A 26,764-nucleotide genomic window follows, 5' to 3' on the forward strand; every position below is an offset into this window, starting at 1 on the left:
TGCCAGCCACTGGGATTCCCTGTGCTACGCATGTCATAAATTTGATATAGTTTTTTTTGTGTGTCTGTTTTATTTGGTGATTTGTGTCTCATTTCCTTTAAGCTTTCTGTAGTGGTTACTATGTTTGTGTAAGCCCTTTGTGTTTTGTGCTTTCTCTGTATACTCTTGTCCGTGGAAACAATCTCAAGATTGAGTAATGAGAATGCTTATGGAAAACATAAACATGATCGACAGGCAACCAGGATCTTGCCTTTTCTCTAGCTGCTGCACGTGAGGCCATGCAAGCTTTGAGTTTTGTTGTTCTGACTTTCCAGGCTTAACCTCAAATTAAGCACATGGATTTATTTGGTTTGGTTTTGTATTATGAGGATTCATTGCTTTCTCTTCTTACCTTTGTGTACTTTGAAATAATTAGTAATTAGCAATTTTATGATCATTAGAAAGCCGTTTGCACAAGAAGATTTCACATATCATGAAATTCTAATTGTTGTGGATTTGTTTTTGATTTAGAAAGGTTGGATTTCAGATACCATTGGTATACTTTAAGCAATCATAAGGTAAAAGCATGCTTTTCATTTATGCAACAGATGAATAGAGAATGGACTCTGATTAGATGCAGCAGACAACAAAAACTCAAACTTTGCATGATTTAAGTTGACTGTGAGAGGATGATGACCCTTTGAATTATGAAAAAAGGAAACCATAGATGGCTTTGAGAAGAAGCCTCTGGTCTTCCAATATCTCTACAATAAAGACTATTATTCTTAAATTTGGATTATAAAAAATATCATGATACCATGACCTAAAATGCTGCCCATCAATTAATGGAAGTTAAAAATAAAAGGCAAAATTGTAGTCTGTGGGAATATTATCTGAGTTTACTTAGTACTAAGCAGACAGAAACTTTGCCCAAAAGACATATATACTTACTAATACAACATAAACATACAACTATGTACATTTTATTCTTCCTTCTTCCAAGGTCACCAGAACCAAGACAAACATTGTTTCTGGCCATACGGGAAAAAACCGGGATGGTCCAATCAACCTGTGATCTAGGTCTCTTTTGAATCTTGGATGTGATTTTTTGCTACATGACTTGGAAGTGATCTTATACTGCCACAGGCAATAATAGGAGGTCCTAACCAATTACTCCACTTCTCCATCCCATTTATGATTTTTCTGCTGTTTGATGAGCAAGATGATTATCTTAGGGTGGGCAGTATCCTCTCAGACAATTTAAGAGGAAAGTCATAAGATTACTAGAAATCAGTAACTTATGCAATTATGTACAATGACTAGTCTTGATTAAAGAGATATGGAAGCAGATGGTTTTCATGATTTTTATTAAATGTATTCCCCCATTCCATTCCAGAAATTAGGCAAACACACAATTTAATATGATTTAAAATGTAATAGTTAACTTGTGCTGTAATCAAATATTTGGACAATTGACTGCCTTTCTTTGGATGATCAGTACTGTGGTTCCTCTCCTGTCATGGACAACTTTTGGCCATTCTGTTTTTGACCTTCTTTAGATCAACAGGATGAGCAAGAACGGATTGAGGAAAGGCTGGCATATATTGCTGATCACCTTGGCTTCAGCTGGACAGGTAAAATGCATATGACCCATTTCTTCAACAAAACCTGCTTGGTTTGAATGACATAGTTTGCATCAGCCAAGTGTCGTTAACAATGAGAAAGGTCTTTTTTTTTTTTTTCCCTTGAGGAAGACTACATGGAATAGTGAAAAGAATGATAAACTGAACTCAAAAATCCAGGGTCTGCATTAACTCACTGTGTGAATCAGGGCAAGCCTTTTATTGTCTCTGGAATTTTGAATAATAGAACTTTAGATTGAGAACAAAACAACTCCCACCACCCTCCTTTGGATATCTAAATTTTGGAGAGATAACTGTGTTTCAAAACCATTGTTAGATGCAGTTGTCATAGAATTTAATTTGAAATTCAACCAGGGTTTCTTGTTTTAGATACCTTGTATCAGATATTTTCATTGTGAACAGTACTAAACTTAACTTCAAATGAAAGTTAAAATACATATGAATGAGATGTTCACTAATTTTCTGATAAATAGAAATGTTTCAGTTTAGAAATTATATGTTAAATAGTTTTTTGATGCAAAGTGAATTCTAAAATCGATGTGGTTTATTTACAAATCAGCATTTAAAAGATATACCCTTTCATCTTTCCTCTGATATACTAAAGCAAGATTGTCAGGATTTTTTTTTTTTTTTGTCTGACTTTTATGTCATTTGTGACTACTTAATTGAAATAGTATAAGGGCTTCCCTGGTCGCTCAGAAAGTAAAGAATCCGCTTGCAATGTGGGAGACCTAGATTCGATTCCTAGGTTGGGAAGATACCCTGGAGAAGGGAATGGCTACCCACTCCAGTATTCTGGCCTGGAGAATTCCATGGGCAGAGGAGCCTGGCAGACTAGGTAATTGAAACATTATAGAGTTAATATTAAGCTCCTTTAAGTTTCTTAAAGATTTGGTATGAAGTCATAGTACTCTTAACAAAGATAATTGATAATATAGAATAAATGACTGAAATAGTTTAAAGTAATTTAATAATACTGATCATATCTATTTAATTGAGGAATTTAGAGGAAGGGAGGATCTCAAAATATCCCTAGTTGACTTATTAAATAGGTAGCATTCCGAAGTATTTATTTTGCCTTTTAAGTGTGTATGTATATGTATGTTAAATGCAATATCTATTATAGTTGGTGAAAATTCAAACCTTAAAGTCATATGGAATGGTATAAAATGTAAAGTAAATAAGTCCCTCACACTTACCTATATCTTATCTTCGAGCTCCATTCCTCAAGGGTAACTGCTAACACTTTCTCATGTATTCAGACAAAATCTGCAGTGCTCACATCAATGCCTATTATTTAAAAAATAAACTGTGTAATTAACAGTATTTCTCATAAATAATCCATCAGCATAGAAATATCTATGTAATTCTTTTAGATAAATATTTAATTCCACTGTACAGGATGCCATTTTATCTGTGGCCGTTTATACCTAGGTTGAGGGATACCTAGGCTGTTTCTTGTTAGTGGCAGTAAATATCTTTGTGCACTGGTAGTTTTGTGGCTGTTTCTATAGGGCATGAGCTTCTCTGGTGGCTCAGAGGTGAAGAATCCACCTGCTAATGCAGGAGATGCAAGAAGTGTGGGTTTGATCCCTGGGTCGGGAATATCCTCTGGAAAAGAAGTGGCAGCCCACTCCAGTGTTCTTGGCTGGAGAATCCCATGGACAGAGGAGCCTGACGGGCTACAGTCCATGGGGTTGCAAAGAGTCAGACACAGCGGAGCACACACACGCTGTAGGGCATACCCCTAAAGGAAAATTGCTGGGTAAAGGACATGTATATTTTTAATTTTGAAAGATATTAGCAAATTACCCTCTAAAGAGGACACCTCATTTACACACACACACACACCCTTCAATACATTAGCATCCGTGTAGAATGTTAATGGTATAGACTTTAAATAAGAACTTTGTGGCTTCTTCCCTAGGTCAGTTAATGCTTCCCAGACCTTTTATTCATATGACGTAACGTTATAGAAAAGAGTTTATCCAACCACAATAATACAGCTGCAACCAATATTTATCCAAGTACCCAGAAACAGGATTTATAGTATTTGAAAATTACCTAATTATGATTAAAAGTGAGACACGGTCTCTTCTAGTTTTCACTCATTTATTTTCCATTATCTTGGTTAAGAGTATAAGCCAGTATTAATGGTCTCTTCTCAATTTTGGAATTAAATGGGTCTGAATTTACGTATTTTATAATCATTGTTTTAAACTTACTTTTTCCACGATGACAGTGATCAATTCTAAACCCATTGTAAGGAAAATATCTGGGATTAGTGCTAGAAGAGTCTTTTCTAATAAGTAGGAAAACCTAAAGGAAGTCTGTTACAGCAGTACAAAGAACACATCATTTGCAAAATCACAAGACAAGGTGTTGAGACTCAAACTTTGAAGTTAATGTGTTTACAAAGAAGTATTTTCTCTTCTAGAATTAGCAAGAGAACTGGACTTCACTGAAGAGCAAATTCATCAAATTCGAATTGAGAACCCTAACTCCCTCCAGGATCAGAGTCATGCACTATTGAAGTACTGGCTAGAAAGGGATGGGAAACATGCTACAGGTAGGTGGGGAGCTATAAATAAAAGGCAATAAGATGGAGGTAGAAATAAGTCTTATTCAATACCTTTTATGCCAGGTGCCATCAATCTGAAGTGCTACTATAACCAAATGAGTAGAAGCTATAACATTTCTCAAATAACCATGTTGCATAAAACTTCTTATACTGTGTTTCTGTGAACAGCATTAAGTGAAAAATGATTCTAGCACTGGTTGCTAACAGGAATGTTATTAAGATCCTTAAATTTTCTAAATATTGACAGCAGACACTTGCTTTATTTGTCATTGTTTTGATGGTACATTACATTCAGTTCCTGCTTCCTTTACTCCTAAATAACTAAAATGGGGGAAAAATGTCAAGTGGATATTCTGACCACATCAAATAAAATGGAAAGTAACCATAACTGCTTCTTATCCTCCAGCTCGTCTAAATTTGCTACTTCCTTTAATATCTCTTTGAAGACCTACCTAGAGACTTCCAGCCCACATTTATCTTTCCTTCTTTTACTATTTTTCTAGACAGGATTGCCAGAAAATAAAAATAAAAATAGAGAGCACCCAGTTAAATTTAAATTTCAGGTAGTCAACAAATACTTTTTCTAGTATGAGTATATCCCATGCAATATTTGAGATATACTTTTACCTCGAAAATTGTTTTTTATCTAAGGTTCACATTTGACAGGACCTTCTATATGTTGCCTGGTAACTCTGCTTTTAGGCCTTATTACCATGCTGTGTCACCCATTTTGTGTGTTTGTCTTGTTTGTTTGCTTACTTTCACAAAGATCCTTACTTGGGCTTTGGCTGTTTTTGGTACAGATATCAAAATTTTAGTAAATTTTTCCTATACTTAAAATGTATCAACAAAAAAATTCACTAAGACAACTAAAGGAAAGAGTTTAAAAGATGTGATCACTGTTTTTTCTTTAATATCCCAGATACCAGTCTCATTGAATGTCTCACCAAGATCAACCGAATGGATATTGTTCATCTCATGGAGACCAGCACAGAATCTCTCCAGGAGCGCATCAGTCACAGCTATGCAGAGATTGAGCAGACCATTACACTGGATCATAGTGAAGGTCAGATAGCTTGTGTGTGTATGAGTGTCTGATGTGTACGGTTAATTCAGGCAGTGGGACCCACCATCTTCCTTTTTCAGAGGGTTGCCTGTGGTCTTTGGTCATACGTTCTTCTCGCTACCCTGAGACTTCCTTGCCCATTTTAGGTACCTGAATACTGCTCATACTTTGTTGTTTCATCACTGTCTCAGTCATCGTGGGCTGTTCCAACAGAAAACCATGAGCTCCAACAGAAAACCATGGTAGCTTAAACAATAGAAATTTATTTATCTTGGTTCTGAAAACTGTAAGTTCAAGATCTGGGTGATAGCATAGTCAGGGTCTGGTGAGGGCCCTCTTCAGGGTAGTTCATGGCTGTCTTCTTGCTCTGTCCTCACATCAAGGGCAGCTGGCTCTCTAGCCTCTTCTTATAAGGGCACTAATCATATTCATGAGGGCTTTCCCCTCATGACCTAATTCCCTCCTAGGGATACATTGTCCAGATACCATCACACTGGGACTAGGATTTCAGCATATGAATTTGAAGGGGACCCAACGTTTCCAGGTGGCTCAGTGGGCAAAGAATCTGCCTGCAATGCAGAAGACACAGGGAGATGTGAGTTTGATTCCCAGGTCAGGAAGATTCCCTGGAGAAGGGCATGGCAACCCACTCTACTATCCTTGCCTGGAGAATCCCATGAACAGAGAGTCTGGTGGACTACAGTTCATGAGGTCACACAGTTGAACATGACTGAAGCAACTTAGCATGCACACATGCACACAAATAGTCCATAGCAACAATCAGTATGGGTGACCCATCCAGTGCCCTTTCTTCAGCTCCTTGGTGGCACTTCTGATGCTTGTGTCTTTCACTCTACCTTAGTAACCTGTTTCTATGCCTGCAACCCAAACTGAGTCATCAGTGACTGTACTACTTCCAAGTCCTAACTTGAGGTATTATACTTGCATCCTCTTTTGCTTCTACGTAGTCATCCTTCAAACCCACTGGACCTCCAGCCATTGTTCCTACCTCGTTTCTTATATTAAAATTTCTCTAATTTACCCTCATTCATTTCCATTCTCACTGACTCTTTCTTCTTCTATCTGTCTCATCACTATTTTTGCCCCTTCTCTTCTTCTTTCAAGCCTCCAATATTTCTCTTCTTTTCATTTTTTCCAACCTGACCATAATTCACATTCCTTAGAAAAAATAAGAACAACTATAAGCAAATGTCTAGATCTGTTCACCACAAAATCTCCCAATTTAAGTGCATCTCAGTGCTTATATGCTGCCTTCCCTGCTGTAGGAAATGGCCTTGCTTTGCTAAAACCATCATCTCATCTTTTGTACTAGATTTCATCCCCTTTACCAGCTATGGACTTTACTCCTGCAATGACCCACTCTGTCCTCCTACAACTAGACCATGCTCTAGAGCATTACAATGTACTTCACAGATCCCAGCTTTAAAAAAAAAAGCAAAGCAAATATCTTCTTTCACCCAACATGCCCTCCTGTATGACTGTTCTGTTTTTCCAGCCATTTCATGGGATTTCTCTTCCAAAGAAGAGTCTTAACTTTACCATGTCTACTTTTTCTCTTCCTGTTCTCTATAGAACTGTCTCTAGAATCCATACAGGCCAGGTGTGGTCATCACCACTCAACAGAAAAGAATCTTGCAAAATTCACCAATTGCTCCTCATCACAAAATGCACTGAGCAACTCAGTCTTCATCTTCCTTTACCTGCTTGTAACATTTGACACAGAAAATTAATCCCTTTTTCTTCTTCTTCTTCTTCTTTTTCTTAAAATGATACCCTCTCTTCTTGTTTTTTTTTTTCCCCTGTTTCACAGGGTAGTCTCCCTCTGTGCAGTTTACATTCTGTAAATTCACACAATGGCCTGTATTATTGTCAGCAGGAGCCTCATCAGTTGTCCTGTCTCCCATCTCTCCCCCTCTTTCCAAGTCCGAGACACCTGACTTCTGGGCTGCTCCCTGGGCGCCTCTGTCTTCTCAGGCTTCTAGGCTCTGGGGTTTTTTGTCCCCTCCATTCTGAAGTGTTCTTCCCTCAGATCATCAGGTACCTTTTTCTCTCACTTTATTCAGGCCTCTGCTCAAGTATCAGCTCCTAAAAGGAGCCTTTTCTGACAAGGTTATCTGAAATACTGGCCCAGTTTTACTCTGTACTTTTCCCCTGGCTTCCTTGCCCCCTAAAAGTTATTATAAATATATATCTGCAGAAATGCAAGTTCAGTGAGGCCAGAAACTTTTCCTGTCCTGTTTACTACTATGTATCCAGCATCTAAACAACACCTATTAGATATAAAACTCAATATATTATATCCATTGAGTGAATCAGAGAAGACAATGGCACCCCACTCCAGTACTCTTGCCTGGAAAATCCCATGGACGGAGGAGCCTGGTAGGCTGCAGTCCATGGGGTCGCTAAGAGTCAGACACGACTGAGCAACTTCACTTTCACTTTTCACTTTCATGCATTGGAGAAGGAAATGGCAACCCTGGAGAATCCCAGAGACAGGGGAGCCTGGTGGGCTGCCATCTATGGGGTCGCACAGAATTGGACACGACTGAAGTGACTTAGCAGCAGCAGCAGCAGCAGCATTGAGTGAATAAAGAGATAGATGAATGTCAGTCACATCTCTGCCAAAAAATTTTCAGTGACTCCTTATTGCCCTTGATATAATGGAATTCCATGGCCTGGCCTAAGAGACCTTTCATAAAAAGAGTACTAACCTCAGAGTGTTGTTTAATACATGTTAACACTTGCAAAGCACCTATAATAGTGCCCATGCTGTGCTAAGTCACTTCAGTCGTGTCCAGTTCTTTGCAACCCTATGGACTGTAGCCCATCAGGCTCCTCTGTCCATGGGATTCGCCAAGCAAGAATACTGGAGTGAGATGCCATGCCCTCCTCCAGGGGATCTTCTGGATCCAGGGTTCAAACCCATGTCTCTTATGTCTCCTGCATTGTCAGACAGGTTCTTTACCACTAGCACCACCTGGGAAGCCCATAATGGTACCTGATGTGTAGTATAAATATTCAGAATGTGTTAGCTAGTAGTAGTAGTAGTAGTAGTAGTATTTTTATTACCATTTTTATTAACCCTCTTCTTACCACGTAGATTTATGCCTTGACTATTGCAGTTGATTCCTGCTTATCTTTAGGTCTCCTAAAGATGTCTCACCCTCTGCATTTCCTTTCCTGATTCTTTAACCTTGTTGGGTGCTTGGCATTCATCAACTAGCACTGGTGGCCCAGTCACTGTGCATTTTAATATTTCTTACTTGCATATGCTTCCCTAGATGGTCAGCATTAGATGGAAAGCAGACACAGTGCCTCTATCAACTTTGTAACCATGAACCTATCACAGTCGTGGCATGTAGTAGTTACTTAATAAATACCTACTTAATATAGTTTAGCTTCAATTAAACACTTAATTTGAATCATTCTCCCCTCTAGGGTTCTCAGTACTTCAAGAGGAGCTATGCACTGCCCAGCACAAGCAGAAAGAGGAGCACGCTGCTTCTAAAGAGGACGAGTCCTCTGACCACCCTCCCATCGTCTCAGAGGAAGACATTTCTGTTGGTTACTCCACTTTTCAGGATGGCATCCCCAAAACTGAGGGCGACAGCGCTGCAACAGAGCTCCTTCCCCAGACTCACAAGGAGCAAGTTCAACAGGATTTCTCAGGGAAAATGCAAGACCTGCCTGAGGAGTCATCTCTTGAACAGCAAGAATACTTGTGAGTTCCAAAAGAAAGCCTGTGCTGGGTCAGTCCAGAGATGCCAGCCAACATGGCGAGGGTGCCAGCCATATCTAAGCATAAAGCGTTTTCAGATAGTTCTCAAATGACCCCACAAATAACAAATGGCAGAACTAGAGGAAAAGAAGCAAGGTATTTAATAGACATCATGTGACAGCATTGCATGGCACGAGTCTGTTTGAATCAACTTCCAATTCAGTGACCTTGGGTGAATGCCTAAGCCCTTTGAGTTTCCATTTCCACATCTATAGATGATGATAATAATATCCACTTTGTTCACCTTACAGGGTAAAAGGTCAAGGGTGTGTCTCTGAAGGTACTGTTGAAACCATAGACCGTGCGGTTGTTACTTGTGTATCTGCCGCGCCTTACTCCTCTGTGTGTGTGCCGGTTGTGTTCTGACTGGTGCAGAGTGTGAGCAGGGCCAGAGCAGGTGAAGCCACCACATGTGTTTCAAGAAAGCTATGAGATGGCTGACAATAAATATAGAAATGCCACACAAATTACTCACACAGATTGAAAGACCATTAGAGGTTGGAATGGGAATGAAGAGAAGTCATCTAGAGAGCTTCTGGTGAAAGGAAGCCACAGAGCACAGTGAGCTTAGAGCTCAAGCTCTGGGCTTCCTGGAAGCAAAAGCAAAAGAAAGTTTCCTAAATGACACTTGTCTAGAAAACCAACCAGATCCTGAGAAAGGCAAGCATGTACCCACCCTGAAATGTGAGAATAGTGTGTCAGGAGGCTCTTTGTCCTTGAGTGAGCTTTATGCTGAAATCACTGGAACTGGCGAAGAGGGTAAAATGGTCATTGAGATGACCTTGCCGTCCACAGAGCGCCGCCTTCTCACCCACCCGCCTTTAGGTTGTAGGGGAGAGCATAAAGGAGAGGTCAGGAAAAGAGAGAAGGAAGAAGAAAAAGATGGGAAGCAAAGAGGGACTATCAGAAAAGCACTCGGGGCATTTAACATCTATAGAGAGAGAAAATTATAATAAAGTAGGGGAACATTTTTTTTTTTTCTTTTAGAAATTGAGATGATAGGAACTTGCCTGATAGTCTAGTGTCTAAGACTCCATGCTCCCAATGCAGAGGACCTGGGTTCAATCTCTGGTCAGGAAACTAGATCCCACACGCCTCAACTAAGACCTGGTGTAACCAAACAAATACTTTTTTAAAAAAGAAATTGCAATTATAAAGATTGCATTACTTAAACTATATCAATAGAAAAAGTTTCAATACAAAAAGATTTTATCAAGTAATAACGATTTTCCAGAGATACAACAAGAATCTCCCTCTATTTATGATTATGGTAACTATATTTAACATGGGGTTTATATATTGCTTTTTAAAATTTTTGCCAAATTTTGGTCTTGCTTCAGAAGCCTTATTGTCCACAGATGTTTCTTTTTTTTTTTTTTTTTTTTTTATAAATTTATTTATTTTAGTTGGGGGCTAATTACTTTACAATATTGTAATAGTTTTTGCCATACATTGACATGAATCAGCCATGGGTTTACATGTGTTCCCCTTCCTGGACCCCCCACCCACCTCCCTCCCCATCCCATCCCTCTGGGTCATCCCATTGCCCCGGCCCTGAGCCCTTGTCACATGCATCGAACATGGAATGGTGTTCTGTTTCACATATGATAATATACATGTTTCAATGCTATTCTCCCAGAACGTCCCACCCTCACCTTCTCCCTCAGAGTCCATAAAATTGTTCCATGCATCTGTGTCTCTTATTCTGTCTCGCATATAGGGTTATCGTTACCATCTTTCAAATTCCATATATATGCATTAGTATACTGTATTGGTGTTTTTCTTTCTGGCTTACTTCACTCTGTATAATGGGCTCCAGTTTCATCCATCTCAGTAGAACCGATTCAAATGTATTTTTTTTAATGGCTGAGTAATATTCCATTGTGTATATGTACCAAAGCTTCCTTATCCATTCGTCTGCTGATGGACATCTAGGTTGCTTCCATGTCCTGGCTATTGTAAACAGTGCTGCGATGAACATTGGGGTACACGCGTCTCTTTCAATTCTGGTTTCCTCGGTGTGTATGCCCAGCAGTGGGATTGCTGGGTCATATGGCAGTTCTAGTCCCAGTTTTTTAAGGAATCTCCACACTGTTCTCCATAGTGGCTGTACTAGTTTGCATTCCCACCAACAGTGTAAGAGGGTTCCCTTTTCTCCACACCCTCTCCAGCATTTATTGCTTGTAGACTTTTGGATAGCAGCCATTCTGACTGGTGTGAAATGATACCTCATTGTGGTTTTGATTTGCATTTCTCTAATAATGAGTGATGTTGAGTATCTTTTCATGTGTTTGTTAGCCATCTGTATGTCTTCTTTGGAGAAATGTCTGTTTAGTTCTTTGGCCCACTTTTTGATTGGGTCGTTTATTTTTCGGGAATTCAGCTGCAGAAGTTGCTTGTATATTTTTGAGATTAATTGTTTGTCTGTTGCTTCATTTGCTATTATTTTCTCCCATTCTGAAGGCTGTCTTTTCACCTTGTTTATAGTTTCCTTTGTTGTGCAAAAGCTTTCAATTTTAATTAGGTCCCATTTGTTTATTTTTGCTTTTATTTCCAATATTCTGGGAGGTGGGTCATGGAGGATCCTGCTGTGATTTATGTCGGAGAGTGTTTTGCCTATGTTTTCCTCTAGGAGTTTTATAGTTTCTGGTCTTACGTTTAGATCTTTAATCCATTTTGAGTTTATTTTTGTGTATGGTGTTAGGAAGTGTTCTAGTTTCATTCTTTTACAAGTGGTTGACCAGTTTTCCCAGCACCACTTGTTAAAGAGATTGTCTTTTCTCCATTGTATATTCTTGCTTCCTTTGTCGAAGATAAGGTGTCCATATGTGCGTGGGTTTATCTCTGGGCTTTCTATTTTGTTCCATTGATCTATATTTCTCTCTTTGTCCCAGTACCATACTGTCTTGATGACTGTGGCTTTGTAGTAGAGCCTGAAGTCAGGCAGGTTGATTCCTCCAGTTCCATTCTTCTTCCTCAAGATTGCTTTGGCTATTCGAGGTTTCTTATATTTCCATACAAATTGTGAGATGATTTGTTCTAGTTCTGTGAAAAATACCATTGGTAGCTTGATAGGGATTGCATTGAATCTATAGATTGCTTTGGGTAGTATACTCATTTTCACTATATTAATTCTTCCAATCCATGAACACGGTATATTTCTCCATCTGTTTGTGTCCTCTTTGATTTCTTTCATCAGTGTTTTATAGTTTTCTATATATAAGTCTTTTGTTTCTTTAGGTAGATATATTCCTAAGTATTTTATTCTTTTTGTTGCAATGGTGAATGGTATTGTTTCCATAATTTCTCTTTCTGTTTTCTCAATATTGGAGTATAGGAATGCAAGGGATTTCTGTGTGTTAATTTTATATCCTGCAACTTTACTATATTCATTGATCAACTCTAGTAATTTTCTAGTAGAGTCTTTAGGGTGTTCTATGTAGAGGATCATGTCATCTGCAAACAGTGAGAGTTTTACTTCTTCTTTTCCTATCTGTATTCCTTTTATTTCTTTTTCAGCTCTGATTGCTGTGGCCAAAACTTCCAAAACTATGTTGAATAGTAGTGGTGAAAGTGGGCATCCTTGCCTTGTTCCTGACTTTAGGGGAAATGCTTTCAATTTTTCACCATTGAGGATAATGTTTGCTGTGGGTTTGTCATATATAGCTTTTATTATGTTGAGAAATGTTCCTTCTATTCCTGCTTTCTGGAGGGTTTTAATCATAAATGGATGCTGAATTTTGTCAAAGGCTTTTTCTGCATCTATTGAGATAACCATATGGTTTTTTTCTTTCAATTTGTTAATGTGGTGTATTACGTTGATTGATTTGCGGATGTTAAAAAAACCTTGCATTCCTGGGATAAAGCCCACTTGGTCATGATGTATGATCTTTTTAATATGATGTTGGATTCTGTTTGCTAGAATTTTATTAAGGATTTTTGCATCTATGTTCATCAGTGATATTGGCCTGTAGTTTTCCTTTTTTGTGACATCTTTGTCTGGTTTTGGAATTAGGGTGATGGTGGCCTCATAGAATGAGTTTGGAAGTTTACCATCTTCTGCAATTTTCTGGAAGAGTTTGAGTAGGATAGGTGTTAGCTCTTCTCTAAATTTTTGGTAGAATTCTGCTGTGAAGCCGTCTGGTCCTGGGCTTTTGTTTGCTGGAAGATTTCTGATTACAGTTTCGATTTCCGTGCTTGTGATGGGTCTGTTAAGATCTTCTATTTCTTCATGGTTCAGTTTTGGAAAGTTATACTTTTCTAAGAATTTGTCCATTTCTTCCAAGTTGTCCATTTTATTGGCATATAGCTGTTGGTAGTAGTCTCTTATGATCCTTTGTATTTCTGTGGAGTCTGTTGTGATCTCTCCATTTTCATTTCTAATTTTGTTGATCTGATTCTTCTCCCTTTGTTTCTTGATGAGTCTGGCTAATGGCTTGTCAATTTTGTTTATCTTCTCGAAAAACCAGCTTTTAGTTTTGTTGATTTTTGCTATGGTCTCTTTTGTTTCTTTTGCATTTATTTCTGCCCTAATTTTTAAGATTTCTTTCCTTCTACTGCCCCTGGGGTTTTTCATTTCTTCCTTCTCTAGTTGCTTTAGGTGTAGAGTTAGTTGATTTATTTGATTTTTTTCTTGTTTCTTGAGGTACACCTGTATTGCTATGAACCTTCCCCTTAGTATTGCTTTTACAGTGTCCCATAGGTTTTGGGTTGTTGTGTTTTCATTTTCATTCGTTTCTATGCATAATTTGATTTCTTTTTTGATTTCTTCTGTGATTTGTTGGTTATTCAGAAGCGTGTTGTTTAGCCTCCATATGTTGGAATTTTTAATAGTTTTTTTCCTGTAATTGAGGTCTAATCTTACTGCATTGTGGTCAGAGAAGATGGCTGGGATGATTTCAATTTTTTTGAATTTACCAAGGCTAGATTTATGGCCCAGGATGTGATCTATCCTGGAGAAAGTTCCATGTGCACTTGAGAAAAAGGTAAAATTGATTGTTTTGGGGTGGAAAGTCCTGTAAATATCAATTAAATCTAATTTGTCTATTGTATCATTTAAAGTTTGTGTTTCCTTGTTAATTTTCTGTTTAGTTGATCTATCCATATGCGTGAGTGGAGTATTAAAGTCTCCCACTATTATTGTGTTATTGTTAATTTCCCCTTTCATACTTGTTAGTATTTGCCTTATATATTGTGGTGCTCCTATGTTGGGTGCATATATATTTATGATTGTTACGTCTTCTTCTTGAATTGATCCTTTGATCTTTATGTAGTGTCCTTCTTTGTCCCTTTTCACATCCTTTATTTTAAAGTCTATTTTATCTGAAATGAGTATTGCGACTCCTGCTTTCTTTTGGTCTCCGTTTGCATGAAATATGTTTTTCCATCCTTTCACTTTCAGCCTGTGTGTGTCCCTAGTTTTGAGGTGGGTCTCTTGTAGACAGCATATATAGGGGTCTTGTTTTTGTATCCATTCAGCAAGCCTTTGTCTTTTGGTTGGGGCATTCAACCCATTTACATTTAAGGTAATTATTGATAAGTATGATCCCGTTGCCATTTACTTTGTTGTTTTGAGTTCGTGTTGAAACATCCTTTCTGTGTTTCCTGTTTAGAGAAGATCCTTTAGCATTTGCTGGAGAGCTGGTTTGGTGGTGCTGAATTCCCTCAGCTCTTGCTTGTCTGTAAAGCTTTTGAATTCTCCTTCATATCTGAATGAGATCCTTGCTGGGTACAGTAATCTGGGTTGTAGATTATTCTCTTTCATTACTTTAAGTATGTCCTGCCATTCCCTTCTAGCCTGAAGGGTTTCTATTGAAAGATCAGCTGTTATCCTTATGGGGATCCCCTTGTGTGTTATTTGTTGTTTTTCCCTTGCTGCTTTTAATATTTGTTCTTTGTGTTTGATCTTTGTTAATTTGATTAGTATGTGTCTTGGGGTGTTTCGCCTTGGGTTTATCCTGTTTGGAACTCTCTGGGTTTCTTGGACTTCTGTGACTATTTCTTTCCTCAATTTAGGGAAATTCTCAACTATTATCTCCTCGAGTATTTTTTCATGGCCTTTCCTTTTATCTTCTTCTTCTGGGACTCCTATGATTCGAATGTTGGGGCGTTTCATATTGTCCCAGAGGTCCCGGAGGTTTTCCTCATTTCTTTTGATTCTTTTTTCTTTTTTCCTCTCTGCTTCGTTTATTTCCATCATTCTATCTTCTACCTCACTTATCCTATCTTCTGCCTCCGTTATTCTACTGTTGGTTCCCTCCAGAGTGTCTTTTATCTCCTTTATTTCATTATTCATTCTATATTGACTCCTTTTTATTTCTTCTAAGTCCTTGATAAACATTTCTTGCATCTTCTCAATCTTTGTCTCCAGGCTATTTATCTGTAACTCCATTTTGCTTTCAAGATTTTGGATCATTTTTATTATCATTATTCTAAATTCTTTTTCAGATAGATTCCCTATCTCCTCCTCTTTTGTTTGGCTTTGTGGGCATTTCTCATTTTCCTTTACTTGCTGAGTATTTCTCTGCCTTTTCATCTTGTTTAGATTGCTATGTTAGGCGTGGCCCTTCTGTATTCTGGTAGTATGAAGTTCCTCTTTGTTGTGGAGGTTCCTCACTGTGGTTGGGGTTGGACAGGTGGCTTGTCAAGGCTTCCTGGTTGGGGGAGCTTGTGTCGGTGTTCTGGTGGGTGGAGCTGGATTTCTGCTCTCTAGAGTGCAATGGAGTGACCAGTATTAATTTTTGAGATGTCTATGGATTTGGTGTGCCTCTGGGCAGCCTGTATATTGATGCTCAGGTCTATGTTCCTGCGTTGCTGGAGAATTTGCGTGGTATGTCTTGCTCTGGAACTTATTGTCTCTTGGGTGGAGCTTGGTTTCAGTGTATTTATGGAGGCTATTGGATGGTCTCTTATTAATTAATGTTTCCCCTGGCTTTCAGTCTTATTCTTGCAGTAGCCTCAAGACTTCTCCTTCCATACAGCCTCAATAATAAAACTTTTAGGTTAATGGTGAAAAGATTCTCCACAGTGAGGGATACCCAGAAAGGTTCACTGAGTTACATGGAGAGATGAGGTTGGGGGGGGGGTTGAGGTGACCAGGAGGGGAAGAGGGGAATTCAAATGTGGAGAGAGCAATCTAGCCAGTAAGCACTTCCCTCTGTGCTTTCCACAGTTTGGAACCCTCAGAGTGATTCACAGAGATACATAGAGAGGGGGGAGGAAGGTAACAGAGGTGAGCATGAGTAGAAAGGGAGGAATCAAGAGGGGAGAGAGAGATCTGGGCAGTATCCTGTTCCTGAAGTGTTCTCCGGTACCCAGAACACCCTCAGAGATTCACAGAATTGGGTTGAGAAGAGAAGGAGGAGGGTGGGAGATAGAGGTTCCCTGGGGGAGAAGAAAGCATCAATAGGGGGAGAGAGTGATCAGGCCAGTGATCACACTCCTGAGTAAAAATGGGTCCTAAAGATTGGGTTCTTAAATGTACAAAATTGATACCAAATACCTAAAACAAAGATTAAAAATCTAGAGTAGAGGTTAGACTCTTATAAAACTTACAATCAAAAAAAAAAGAAAAAAAGGAAACCGTGTAAAAAGAAAAAAAAACAGTAAAACAGTAAAAAAAGAAACAGTAAAAAAAAGTAAAACAGGAAAAAAAACATTAAAAAAAAGAAAACACAAAAGGTATAAGATATATGTATGTAGTTTGCTTCAAAAATAGGGTGTTTTTTTTTTGCAAGTTAATAGTGGGTTATGAAAATGAAAGTTAAAAGTGTAATAGAGGACTTGAAGAAAAAGGAAAGAAGAGAAAAAAAAATTTTAATTAAAAAAAATAAAAAATAAATAATAGTAAAAAATATATATATCCCGGACTTTCTCTGGAGCTGTTGTGAGCAGTGTGGGATCTGCTCAGTTTTAGATAGATCCTTATTCCTGCTTATACTTTTCAAGATCTATAGGTCCTTTTCAATGCAGTCGGTATTAACTACAGGGATTTTAATCTGTTGGCCTGTCCCTTCCAAAGCGCTTCCCTCTGTTTATTTGGCTTCTGTTCGGAGATCTCTTCAGTATCTAATTTCCGCCCTGCAACAAAGCGGTGGAGGTGATCTCTTTAGGTTCGCTTGTTCAATCGTGCTGTGGGGAGGAAGGAACACTGCAAATCTGGCGTGTGTGTGGTAAGCTCGCAGTGTCTCGGCCGCACTGGGTTCGCCCCCGCTCACGGCGTGTGTGCTTTCCCCGTCTACCCTGCTCAGGCTTCAGGTTACTCGGCCGGGGAGCGGGCCCTGAGCTGCGTGCACTTCCCAGGTCTAAGCCGCTCAGGTTCAGGCTCCCGGTTACTCCACAAAGGCGCAGACTCGGTTTCGCCCGCGGCTTGTGCCGTTCCCGGTTGGAGCTGCCCAGGCGGCCAGGAGTTTGGCGAGCGCGCTCTCCCCTGTTGGGGCGGTGCGGCTTATCACCTCCCTGGTCCCCGCCTCGGTTTACGGGCGCGCCCGGCTCCGGTGTGCTTTGTGTCGGTTCTGGGGAGCTGGTCTCTGGCTGCGACCGTCCCGGCGGCTGTCGACCCTCCGGGATCTCAGGCAGTCTTTGCTTAGAAACTGGGAGCCTGTTTGCAGTTTGGTAGGGGGTGCCCTCTCTGGAGCCGAGTTTGCCCCTTTCCGGCTCTGGCGGGCCCCGCCTGCCCGCTGTGTCCGGCGGGGGATGGGGCGGTCCGCAGCCGGCTAGCTCTCCTCTGGTATCGCTCAGTCCTTTGTTCTGTGAGCGGGCCGGCAGTGCCTTAGAGTTGGGCTTTTCGCGGGATAGTTCTCTCTCTCTCTCTCGCTGTCCCACAGTTTAGGTTACTATCTCACGTTAGCTCCCTCAGATTGCCCTCGGGGCACTCGGGCCCGGTCCTTACCCTAGGCAGTGCCGCCCGCTCCTCTCCGTTCAGCCCCTACTTGCTGGTGGCGGATGATGCGAGCGTCTGGGGTTCTTTGCTGGGAGTTGCTTTAGGCACGTAATCTGTGGATTTTATTTATTTTTTCCTCCCAGTTACGTTGCCCTCCGAGATAAGAAATCCTCCCCCACACCCGCCGGTGAGAGGGTTTCCTGGTGCTTGGAAATTCCTCCTCTTTTACGACTCCCTCCCCGGGACGGGTCTCCGTCCCTAACTCTTTTGTCTCTCTTTTTATCTTTTATAATTTCTCCTACCTCTTTTGAAGATAATGCGCTGTTTTTGTGGAAGCCTGACGTCCTCAGCCAGCCTTCAGAAGTAGTTTTGTGAAGTTTGGTCAGCGTTCAGATGTTCTTTCGATAAATTTGTGGAGGAGAGAGTGGTCTCCCCGTCCTATTCCTCCGCCATCTTAGCCCCGCCCCAAATGTTTCTTATATAAACCTCCTCAGATCATCAATATTACCTTGAGTTATCAAAGAAAGATGAAATTATTTATTTATTAATATCTCATATTATTTATTACCCTACTTTGTAGAGATTAAGAAATGGTAATACATTTGAGGATAATTTTTGTCTTTTAAAAATGCATCTTTCCCAGTCAATGCTACATCAATGTGCTGTAGTCAATGCTACATCAATGTGCTGTAACTATATTTTACATACAATTTTTGTTCACATTTCATTTCTTGGCCAAATTTAGAAAACATATTTAGATTTCCATGGACTATGAAGACAGATTTCATCTTCCCTTCCTTCAACGGGGGCAGAAATGCGTGTATTCTCATGGTATACTGGGGCTTTTCCGTTTCAGTGTGACAACCCCAGGGACAGAAATGTCAGAGACTCAGAAGGCCACGGTAACATCTGGCTCCCCCGCCAAGACACCCGAGGAAATTGTCACCCCTTCCGAGGAGGAGAGGCTGTATCTCCAGACCCCGACATCGAGTGAGCGGGGAGGCTCTCCAGTTGTGCAGGAACCTGAGGAGCCCCCCGAATGCAGGGAGGAGAGTTCACCTCGGAAAACCAGCCTCGTGATTGTGGAGTCAGCCGAGGACCAGCCGCAGGCCTTCGAAAGGCTTGATGAAGGTGCTACTTTTCAAAAGGTAAGAGCTCCTTCTCTGTTTCTTTGTCTACGTGGAACAAAGCTGCACACCCTCTCCCATGTCCATTTCTCCAATGACCTGGTTTTTCACAGAACGGCCTGCCAAGTTAATTAACTTGGGCCCTGGGAAGCCCTCCAATCCCTTTTAAAACCTGAGAACCTGTGAATCTAGAAAAAGGTTCTAATTTTAGCTCTTTGACCATCAGCCCCAGTTTTATAGTTGGAAACCCTTTTGCTAAGAAAAATGAGCATTGGGGTGAAATAGTATACCTGATATTACCTTTCAGAATTAGTTATCTTGTAGATAAAGAAGACTAGTGAGGGGAATTTACCGAGCAACAGGTAAGTTGGCCAGCCGTGGGAGAGTGCTGGAATCTGCCCTCTTGGCAAGTCTGTCTGTGTGGTCAGGTGATAGGCACACAGACTGTGGGTATTGAGTGGGGTTTACCTCCCAAAATTTTTCTCATTAGAGGAAGTGTTATTTCCAAGTGAAATCTCCTATTTATTTTAAGAATGACTCAGGAAAAGGACATTATACCTAAATTGATGGCTGGTTCCAAAAATCAGAAAACTGATAGCAGCATGAATATGCATCACTGTCTTTTCTTGTAAGTGAGTTTTGATGTTGCAAAGAGAGCTGGAGACCATCTTAAGAAACTCGGTTGAATCATTTATTCTCAGAACACGGTCTGAATGGTTCGTATCCCTCCTTCCTCAGAACTCCTGAATCAGAATGAACCCAGGGAGGGGGAAGGACAAGAACTGGCATTTTCAATATCTCCCTGAAGGATTCACTCACACACACACACACACACACACACACACACACACACACACACACACACACACACACACACACACACACACACACACACACACACACACACACACACACACACACACACACACACAAGTGTGAAAATCTTTTTGAATTAAACTTAATGTAAATTAAATTTGGTATATATATTTCCTTTTTTGGATTTAAAAACATTTTATATGTCAGAGTATTTTTAAAGCATGAATATACATCTTTTAGGAAAGAATGTTTTATAAAAGAATTAAGACTCTGGGGGGAAATATCTTTGGGCTTAACATCTACATTTGTTTTTGCTCACTCTGAGTGCGATGTCTGCTGGCAAGGTTTATCTAAAATCATAGTTTAAAATTAGGGGAGGTCCAGGCAGATAAGAACTGCTCCAAATTTTGGCAGCTATTTTAAATAATGAATTCATCCCATGAATGGATGTTTATTCCAAGTTTGCCTTTGTACAGCCTTTATTCATCTCTCAAGTTCTTGGCTTAAGTGAATTCTAGTAAAAATGTTTCATAGATGCTGTCTGAACTTAAAAGTTGCCAATTTTAGTCTAAGAATCTATAGGCTAACTGAAGTGTAGACTTGAAACAATTATCTGGATAATTCATATATTTAATCTGTCCTATGCATATAAGTAAATTTTGATAAATTGCCCTATATTCCACATTATTTATATGGGCCTATTCTACTTATTCTTGATGAATTTCTAATTCTTTCTCTTAAGCTTCCTATTTTGACCCTTTTCATTTCATGACCCTGACTTAAGGGTCCAATTTCAGTCACTTTTCTTACTGACCATATTTCCAGGCAGCAGATTCCTAAGTGTACTTAAAGTATAATTTGTCTTGGAATTTACATGTTTTCCTGCAGCAGGAAAGAATATGGAAATATAAGTGGTATTTTAAAGTATGTTGACAAAATTTAGTTGAGTAATCTTTTCTATTTTTTAATTGAATTTTTAAAAATAGCATTCCATTAGGAAAGAATGATTCAATATATGGCTCCCAAGAGATATGTTTTCATCTAAAGTTATGATCTTAGCTCCAGCTCTGGCTTTGGGCCAGATCCATAAAATTGGATTGGCCTCTGCACCTCAGCTTCTCTGCACAGTGAGTCTAATACTATTCATAGCTTGTCTTCCTTGATGGCAGGAAAATTCACTACTGGCCAGATAATAGCTACAGGAAATTTTGACTTCCTGCAGAAAGTTCTGCTACAAGCATAAGATATTTCTGTACATTTGGTGGATCATTCTAAGCCGAAGCCCAAGAATCAACAGCTCACAATTATTTCTTGTGCTGCCTGTGATCTGTGTCTACATCAGGAGTTGAAGTCCAAGAAGAGTGGGCAAGTTGCTTCTTTCTTCTGATGTACTTTGACAGATGGGTGCTCAGACAGCTGTCAGAATTTCAGATTTTTTTTTAATTCAGTAAACAAAAGGCTATATTCTTGCTGAAGTCTGAGCCCAGCATTGCTGTTTTCACCCCTCCTGGCTTTTCCACCAAAGCCTCGATGAATAGAACTTGCAGGAACCAGTGTGAGCTAAAACAGAAACCTGTAGTGAAGACATTCCTTAGCATGATAAACAAAAACCCTGCTTCCATGCTTCCACCAGGAGCTAACAGAGGAATTAGGTGAGCTGGAGGCCAGCTCAGATGAGGAGGCGATGGTAACAACCAGGGTTGTCCGCCGACGAGTGATTATTCAGGTACCAGTTGCTACATTACTGCACGTCCGAGACACTTCTGTCCCCATAACCCTTTGAGAGTGACCAACCTGGAGTGGAGGGCTTGGCATGCGCCTTAGGTAGTGCATGGCCTTCAGAAAGCAGATCCTTGACTCTCCTAAGTTCTGTTTGTAAAGAAATGCAGCAGTAATGACATCCACAGCCTCCCTCTGAGAGAACGAACAGCAAAAGCAAGATTTAGCATCTTCAGCTCCACCCACCTCACCTCTGGCTGGTCTATTTTTGTTTGTTTGTTTAAGTTTGAGCTAACTTTGGTCAGATTTTCTAGCATGTTATTACCCACCTTTTTTTTTTTCTTTTAAACTTACTACTCGACAGGATTTGGCATCTCAGCAATGCTTCTCACAGCTCCTTTAATTTTCTAACATTCCTTGCATTATAAACACTTGGGAGTAGTTCTTCAGCACTGATGTCAAACACAGAAGTGACCCTTTTCTCTCAACTGTGTAGGGAGATGATATGCCTGACATACCCCCGGAAACAGTCACAGAAGAAGAATACATTGATGAGCATGGACACACCGTGGTAAAGAAGGTATTATCTTAAATATCTTAACATGACTGATTCAAGTTTCCTGTCTAAACATGTATCAATACCCTGGCACTGTCACTCAAAAACAAGATACATGAATAAAATATCTTGTAGGTTACTAGGAAAATCATTAGGCGGTTCATATCATCTGATGGTACAGAGAAAGAAGAGATTACGATGCAGGGAACACCACAGGATTCTATCGGCATTGAAGAAGGGGATGGCTATTCCAAAGTCATAAAGCGCATTGTATTGAAGAGTGACACCGAGCAGTCAGAGGTGAGCCCATGAAATCTCCAGAACTGATTTTATGGAGAGGTGTACAGTAGAGCTCACAAGAGATGGACAAGATAGTTTATTCCTGTTGGCCTCACTTTTCCCCTTTATAAGGCAATCTGTGTTTAGTTACACATTGATTTTTTTGTCTTCATGATTTGGAAAATTTTTAAATAACCACGAGGGAGATTTGTAACCACTCTGCTCATTGTCTTTGGTCCTCTTTATTTCCACTTTCTCCTTAATTCAATTGACAGCAGCAGACATCCAAAAGTCAAAATTTAAAAGACAGCAATCCTATTAGCTGGCAAGTGGTAGGTTCTGTAAAAAAGCCTGTGCAAATGCACTGTGGTGGTGTCCCCAGTCAGACAGCACAGGCTTCTCTAGGGCACCTTTGATAAACTGCATTTCTAAACTTCTGCATTTCAGAGTCACTGAAGTCAGCATCCAGAAACTCCCTTGATTTGTAGTTTTATTTCTTTCCGTTTTACTTCCCTCTTTCAGAAACGTATTTACTCTCTTTGACATGTAATTTGGGACATTCTCACCATCTTGCATCCATTCACATCCTCAAAATTTTATCATTATGCACATGAGGTTCTCTAAAAATCTACACTTTCAGTTTCTCATGTCTCTGTAAGTTCCTTTTTTGGTGGTTAATTTTGTCTTCATAATATCAGGACAATCCATTTATACTTGGGAAAAGAGAGTTCATCTGCAGGGCACTGTGTCTGCATTTCACTGAGCAGCCAGTTCCTCAGTCATGAAACTTGCTGACCAACCTCTGTCCAAGTGACTAATTAAGTGGCTGATTTGGCGCTGTGTCTGTGTAGTCATTGTATAGATGTTACCAATTGATTGTAGTTTTCTGCTTCTTGTTGACAAAATGCTGTTTTTAAGCTACACCATTGTAGTATGTGGGTTTTAATATAGAAAAATTCATCATTGTTACATTTTGGTCATCAGAAACTGTATATTGTGTGTCCTTCATTCATCAGGTAACTTTGTCTGAGCCCAGCATTTTGTCCAGTACCTCACATTTTCAGGCTGAACCAGTGGAAGGCCGTAGAGTCAGCAAAGTTGTTAAGACAACTATGGTACATGGAGAGAGGATGGAGAAACATCTGGGGGATTCTAGTTTAGCCACTGATCTTCCTTCAGCCAAAGATGACTTTGAAGAGGTATAGAAGCATCATCACTTTGTCTTTATGTGTGCTTTGTGTTTGGGAAGAAAATGATTTATCATTGTGTCATTCCATACCTGTATTCATGGAAGGATACAGAATAATTCAAGAGAGTAGAATTCCTATTTGAATAATGTGTACAGTGAAATAATTTTCCTCAACTTGTGTTCATTTGAGCCACCTGAAGAGTTTTTAAAAATCCATATGACCAGGATTCACTTCAGCTCATTCTGAATCAGCATCTCCAAAGTTGGGGCATGATGGTACCTCTTGCCTAGAAGTCTCAGAACTGACTTATAATTAGTAAGGGAAAGAATTAGATATTGCCCCTTATTTTTGCTAATGGATATTCTCAGATATTTCCAATGATAAGCATTAAAGAAGATTCAGATATCTTTCATAACCATAAATAAATCAAGCATTTATAATTAAGTTCTGATTTTCAATAATTAGGAAATGGGTCCACAGTGACATCCATAAATACTTACTACAATACAAAAATTCCCCAAATTTTGAAAACCAAAACAAAATTTTTAAGTTAGTAGCAAGCTAGTTTGGCAGGAAAATTTAGTGTGAACTGACAAGGAATTGTAATGACTTGGAGTCTTTTTTATTCCAAAAGAAAGAATGTTTGTGTCTTGCTATTGATACATTAATGGGTGTGATTTCAGGATGCTGTCCCTACCCCAACTGAGATATTAGAATATACAGTGTATACCTCATATTACCTTTCTAAAATCCAAAAAGGGAAAAAAATCTGAAATTTGAAACACATCTGGTCCCAAAGATTCAGCTATGGGATGGTGGGCATGTGCAAAATACATCTATGAAACATTCTTTGCTATTGAAACATTTTGAAGCTAAATATTATGTGTATGCCCTCTTTTATACCCACAGTATGCATTGAGATTATATATGAATGCATTAGGATATTAAGAGCATACTTTATTTATAATACTTTTAGTTCTTCACATTTTGACCACTGGTGACCTTGAACTATCAAAAGAAGAATCACCTGAGTTATACATTTTGGGCTTCATTTGTTTGTTGCTTCTTTTTGCCTCTGGTCATTATTGATCGTATTTGTCATTAAAGTCTGCATTGTAGAAAGGAGCAGGGTGAGGCAAGGAGGAAACTAGAAATCAACCAGTATAGGTAGGGACAACTGTAAAGTAGTTGAACAAGTCTCCTTCATGAGTGGAAGAAATTTTACAGACCTGTTAAATAAAGCTTGACCCTTAGATCTGCTCCTAAGAATTGCTTTTCTTTATCCTTTCAAGCATGTATTTTTATATTGACTATCCATTAAGCAGAGTGATAGGTTAAGTTAAAGTCTATGGTTTATGATGGACTTTGTCCTGTTCTGTTTTTTCCTTATTTCAGGCTTTGAGTTACACAGGTAGCCACATGAAAGTCTACTCCCCCAGTTTAGTAGAGAATGAAGTCCTGAAGGAGGATGGATCAGTAATTAGAAGGTTTGAGTTAGCATGGGGTGATGCTTTGCCAACTAACACTTTTTAAAAGTTTTCTAATTTTAAGAAAAGATAAATAGAGTCTGCACATCTACCCTAAAACCCCTTGGGAACTACAAACTCACCCTGCATTTTAAGACTTCTGTCAAGTGATACATCTGTCACTATGTCATTCCTGAAGTGTTCTTCTGATGCTTTAAAAGTAATACTAAGGTGCTTCCCTGGTGGCTCAGTGGTGAAGAATCCACTTGCCAATGCAGGAGACTTGGGTTCCATCCCTGTTCTTCCAGGAAGATCCCACATGACACGGAAATGAAGACCCAGTACAGCCATAATTAAATAAACAAATAAAAAAAAATTTTTTAAGTAATACTAAGACATGATAATAGTCAGAAGACTTTAACACAGTCAATTCCTAGGTTTCAGCAAGTCACCAATTTCGTTGGGCCAACCATCTGGGATATTCCATTGTAGAACAGAGTAAGAGGAATCAAATTAAATTGCTCACAAATTAATCTAGCTGCCTTCAGCTTAGTCTTGGTAAATCATTCCTTTGATGGGTTTTGGGTTTTGTTTTAAACAAGCTATTTCATGATTCTGCATGTGAGTGGCAAATAACATGAGCATGAATTTGATACCCATGAAGCTGAATGTACCTAGTGAAGCTGAAACCGAGGGCTTTAATAAATTCAGAACATACTATAAAAGCAGTAAGCAGCTCATTTCTGTGCATGTGAACAAGGACTAGCTCTGAGGCTTTCTGGTCCCTTATCCTCATCTCTTGTTTGAAGTGTAAACTTGGGCACTGTTACCTCACTTCTTTCTAGCAGTGCTGTGTGTATTAACAAAATGTTCTCAACTTCTCAGTGAAGACACAATGGAAACAGAAGTTACTGCTGTGCTTTTCATTTCAGTGAAAAGAAAAGAAAGATTGTCATTTATAGTACTCTACAAGGCTATTTTTAGCCTGTAGAACATAATAATTAGAACAGTGAAATTAAAGGTTCTGTCACAATTCCACCCTCCAACCACATGTGAAAAACAGCCCCAGCTAGGAATTTAAGAGAGAGTAATTGCTCACAGAACTTTAAAAATGCTATATGAATTAAGGATAAAGTGCTTTTTATACTCTGAACTTTTACGTCTTTTACTCAGTTATTCATATGGGACCACATAAATCACGCACACCCTAGCATCATGAGATCTTAAGAAGGAATTAGATTGAGACCAGTTCATCCAAAACTCTCAGTGACAGCTGATGAATTTGAAGCCAGGAATATAGACATCTCAGTCCAGTCCCACAGCTGCTTAGTTTATGGAAGTCTATTTGTGATCCGCAACACTTTATCTCATATGTTGCTGAAGGCATTTGATCATACCCACTGCTCCCTTGATAGGCATACAATTCATTCCACTGTTTGAGTCGTATATGTAAGTGTATTCATAAACATATTCATTGACGTATGTGGACACAAAACACCAAGCAGTGTCCTCTGATAGAAGCTTAACACCCAACGCCAGTGCCCTAAAGGTTTGTACTAGATCTTGGTGGCAATAGTCAGAAATTTGCATTTTGGGTGAAAAAAAAAATATGGATGCTGAATAGTTATAAAACAATCTGACTTCAACCACTGGCACCAAATA

General features: G+C 39.4%; 1 protein-coding gene and 1 long non-coding RNA gene across 4 annotated transcripts in view; one reads left to right on the plus strand and one right to left on the minus strand.

Moving 5' to 3' along the window:
* ANK2 (ankyrin 2) overlaps positions 1–26,764 on the plus strand; it is a 266,916-nt gene that overhangs the window by 236,157 nt on the left and 3,995 nt on the right. For all 3 annotated transcript variants that reach the window (XM_081484755.1, XM_081484766.1, XM_081484775.1), the window contains 10 exons: positions 1,539–1,613; positions 4,060–4,191; positions 5,126–5,269; positions 8,729–9,011; positions 18,806–19,097; positions 21,526–21,618; positions 22,108–22,191; positions 22,303–22,467; positions 23,463–23,645; positions 25,032–25,123. In XM_081484755.1, coding sequence (XP_081340881.1) covers positions 1,539–1,613; positions 4,060–4,191; positions 5,126–5,269; positions 8,729–9,011; positions 18,806–19,097; positions 21,526–21,618; positions 22,108–22,191; positions 22,303–22,467; positions 23,463–23,645; positions 25,032–25,123 — 1,543 coding nt within the window. The remainder of the gene's footprint in view (positions 1–1,538; positions 1,614–4,059; positions 4,192–5,125; positions 5,270–8,728; positions 9,012–18,805; positions 19,098–21,525; positions 21,619–22,107; positions 22,192–22,302; positions 22,468–23,462; positions 23,646–25,031; positions 25,124–26,764) is intronic.
* LOC145504198 (uncharacterized) lies at positions 1,330–18,420 on the minus strand. The gene is made up of 4 exons (XR_014052144.1): positions 18,252–18,420; positions 10,079–10,175; positions 2,822–2,912; positions 1,330–1,647 (listed from the first exon to the last, which is right to left on the minus strand). It is a non-coding gene; the product is annotated as an uncharacterized LOC145504198 (long non-coding RNA).

This window comes from Giraffa tippelskirchi, chromosome 1 (genome assembly GCF_054371585.1).
Source record: "Giraffa tippelskirchi isolate mGirTip1 chromosome 1, T2T-mGirTip1v1.2.pri, whole genome shotgun sequence".
Classification (NCBI taxonomy): domain Eukaryota; kingdom Metazoa; phylum Chordata; class Mammalia; order Artiodactyla; family Giraffidae; genus Giraffa; species Giraffa tippelskirchi.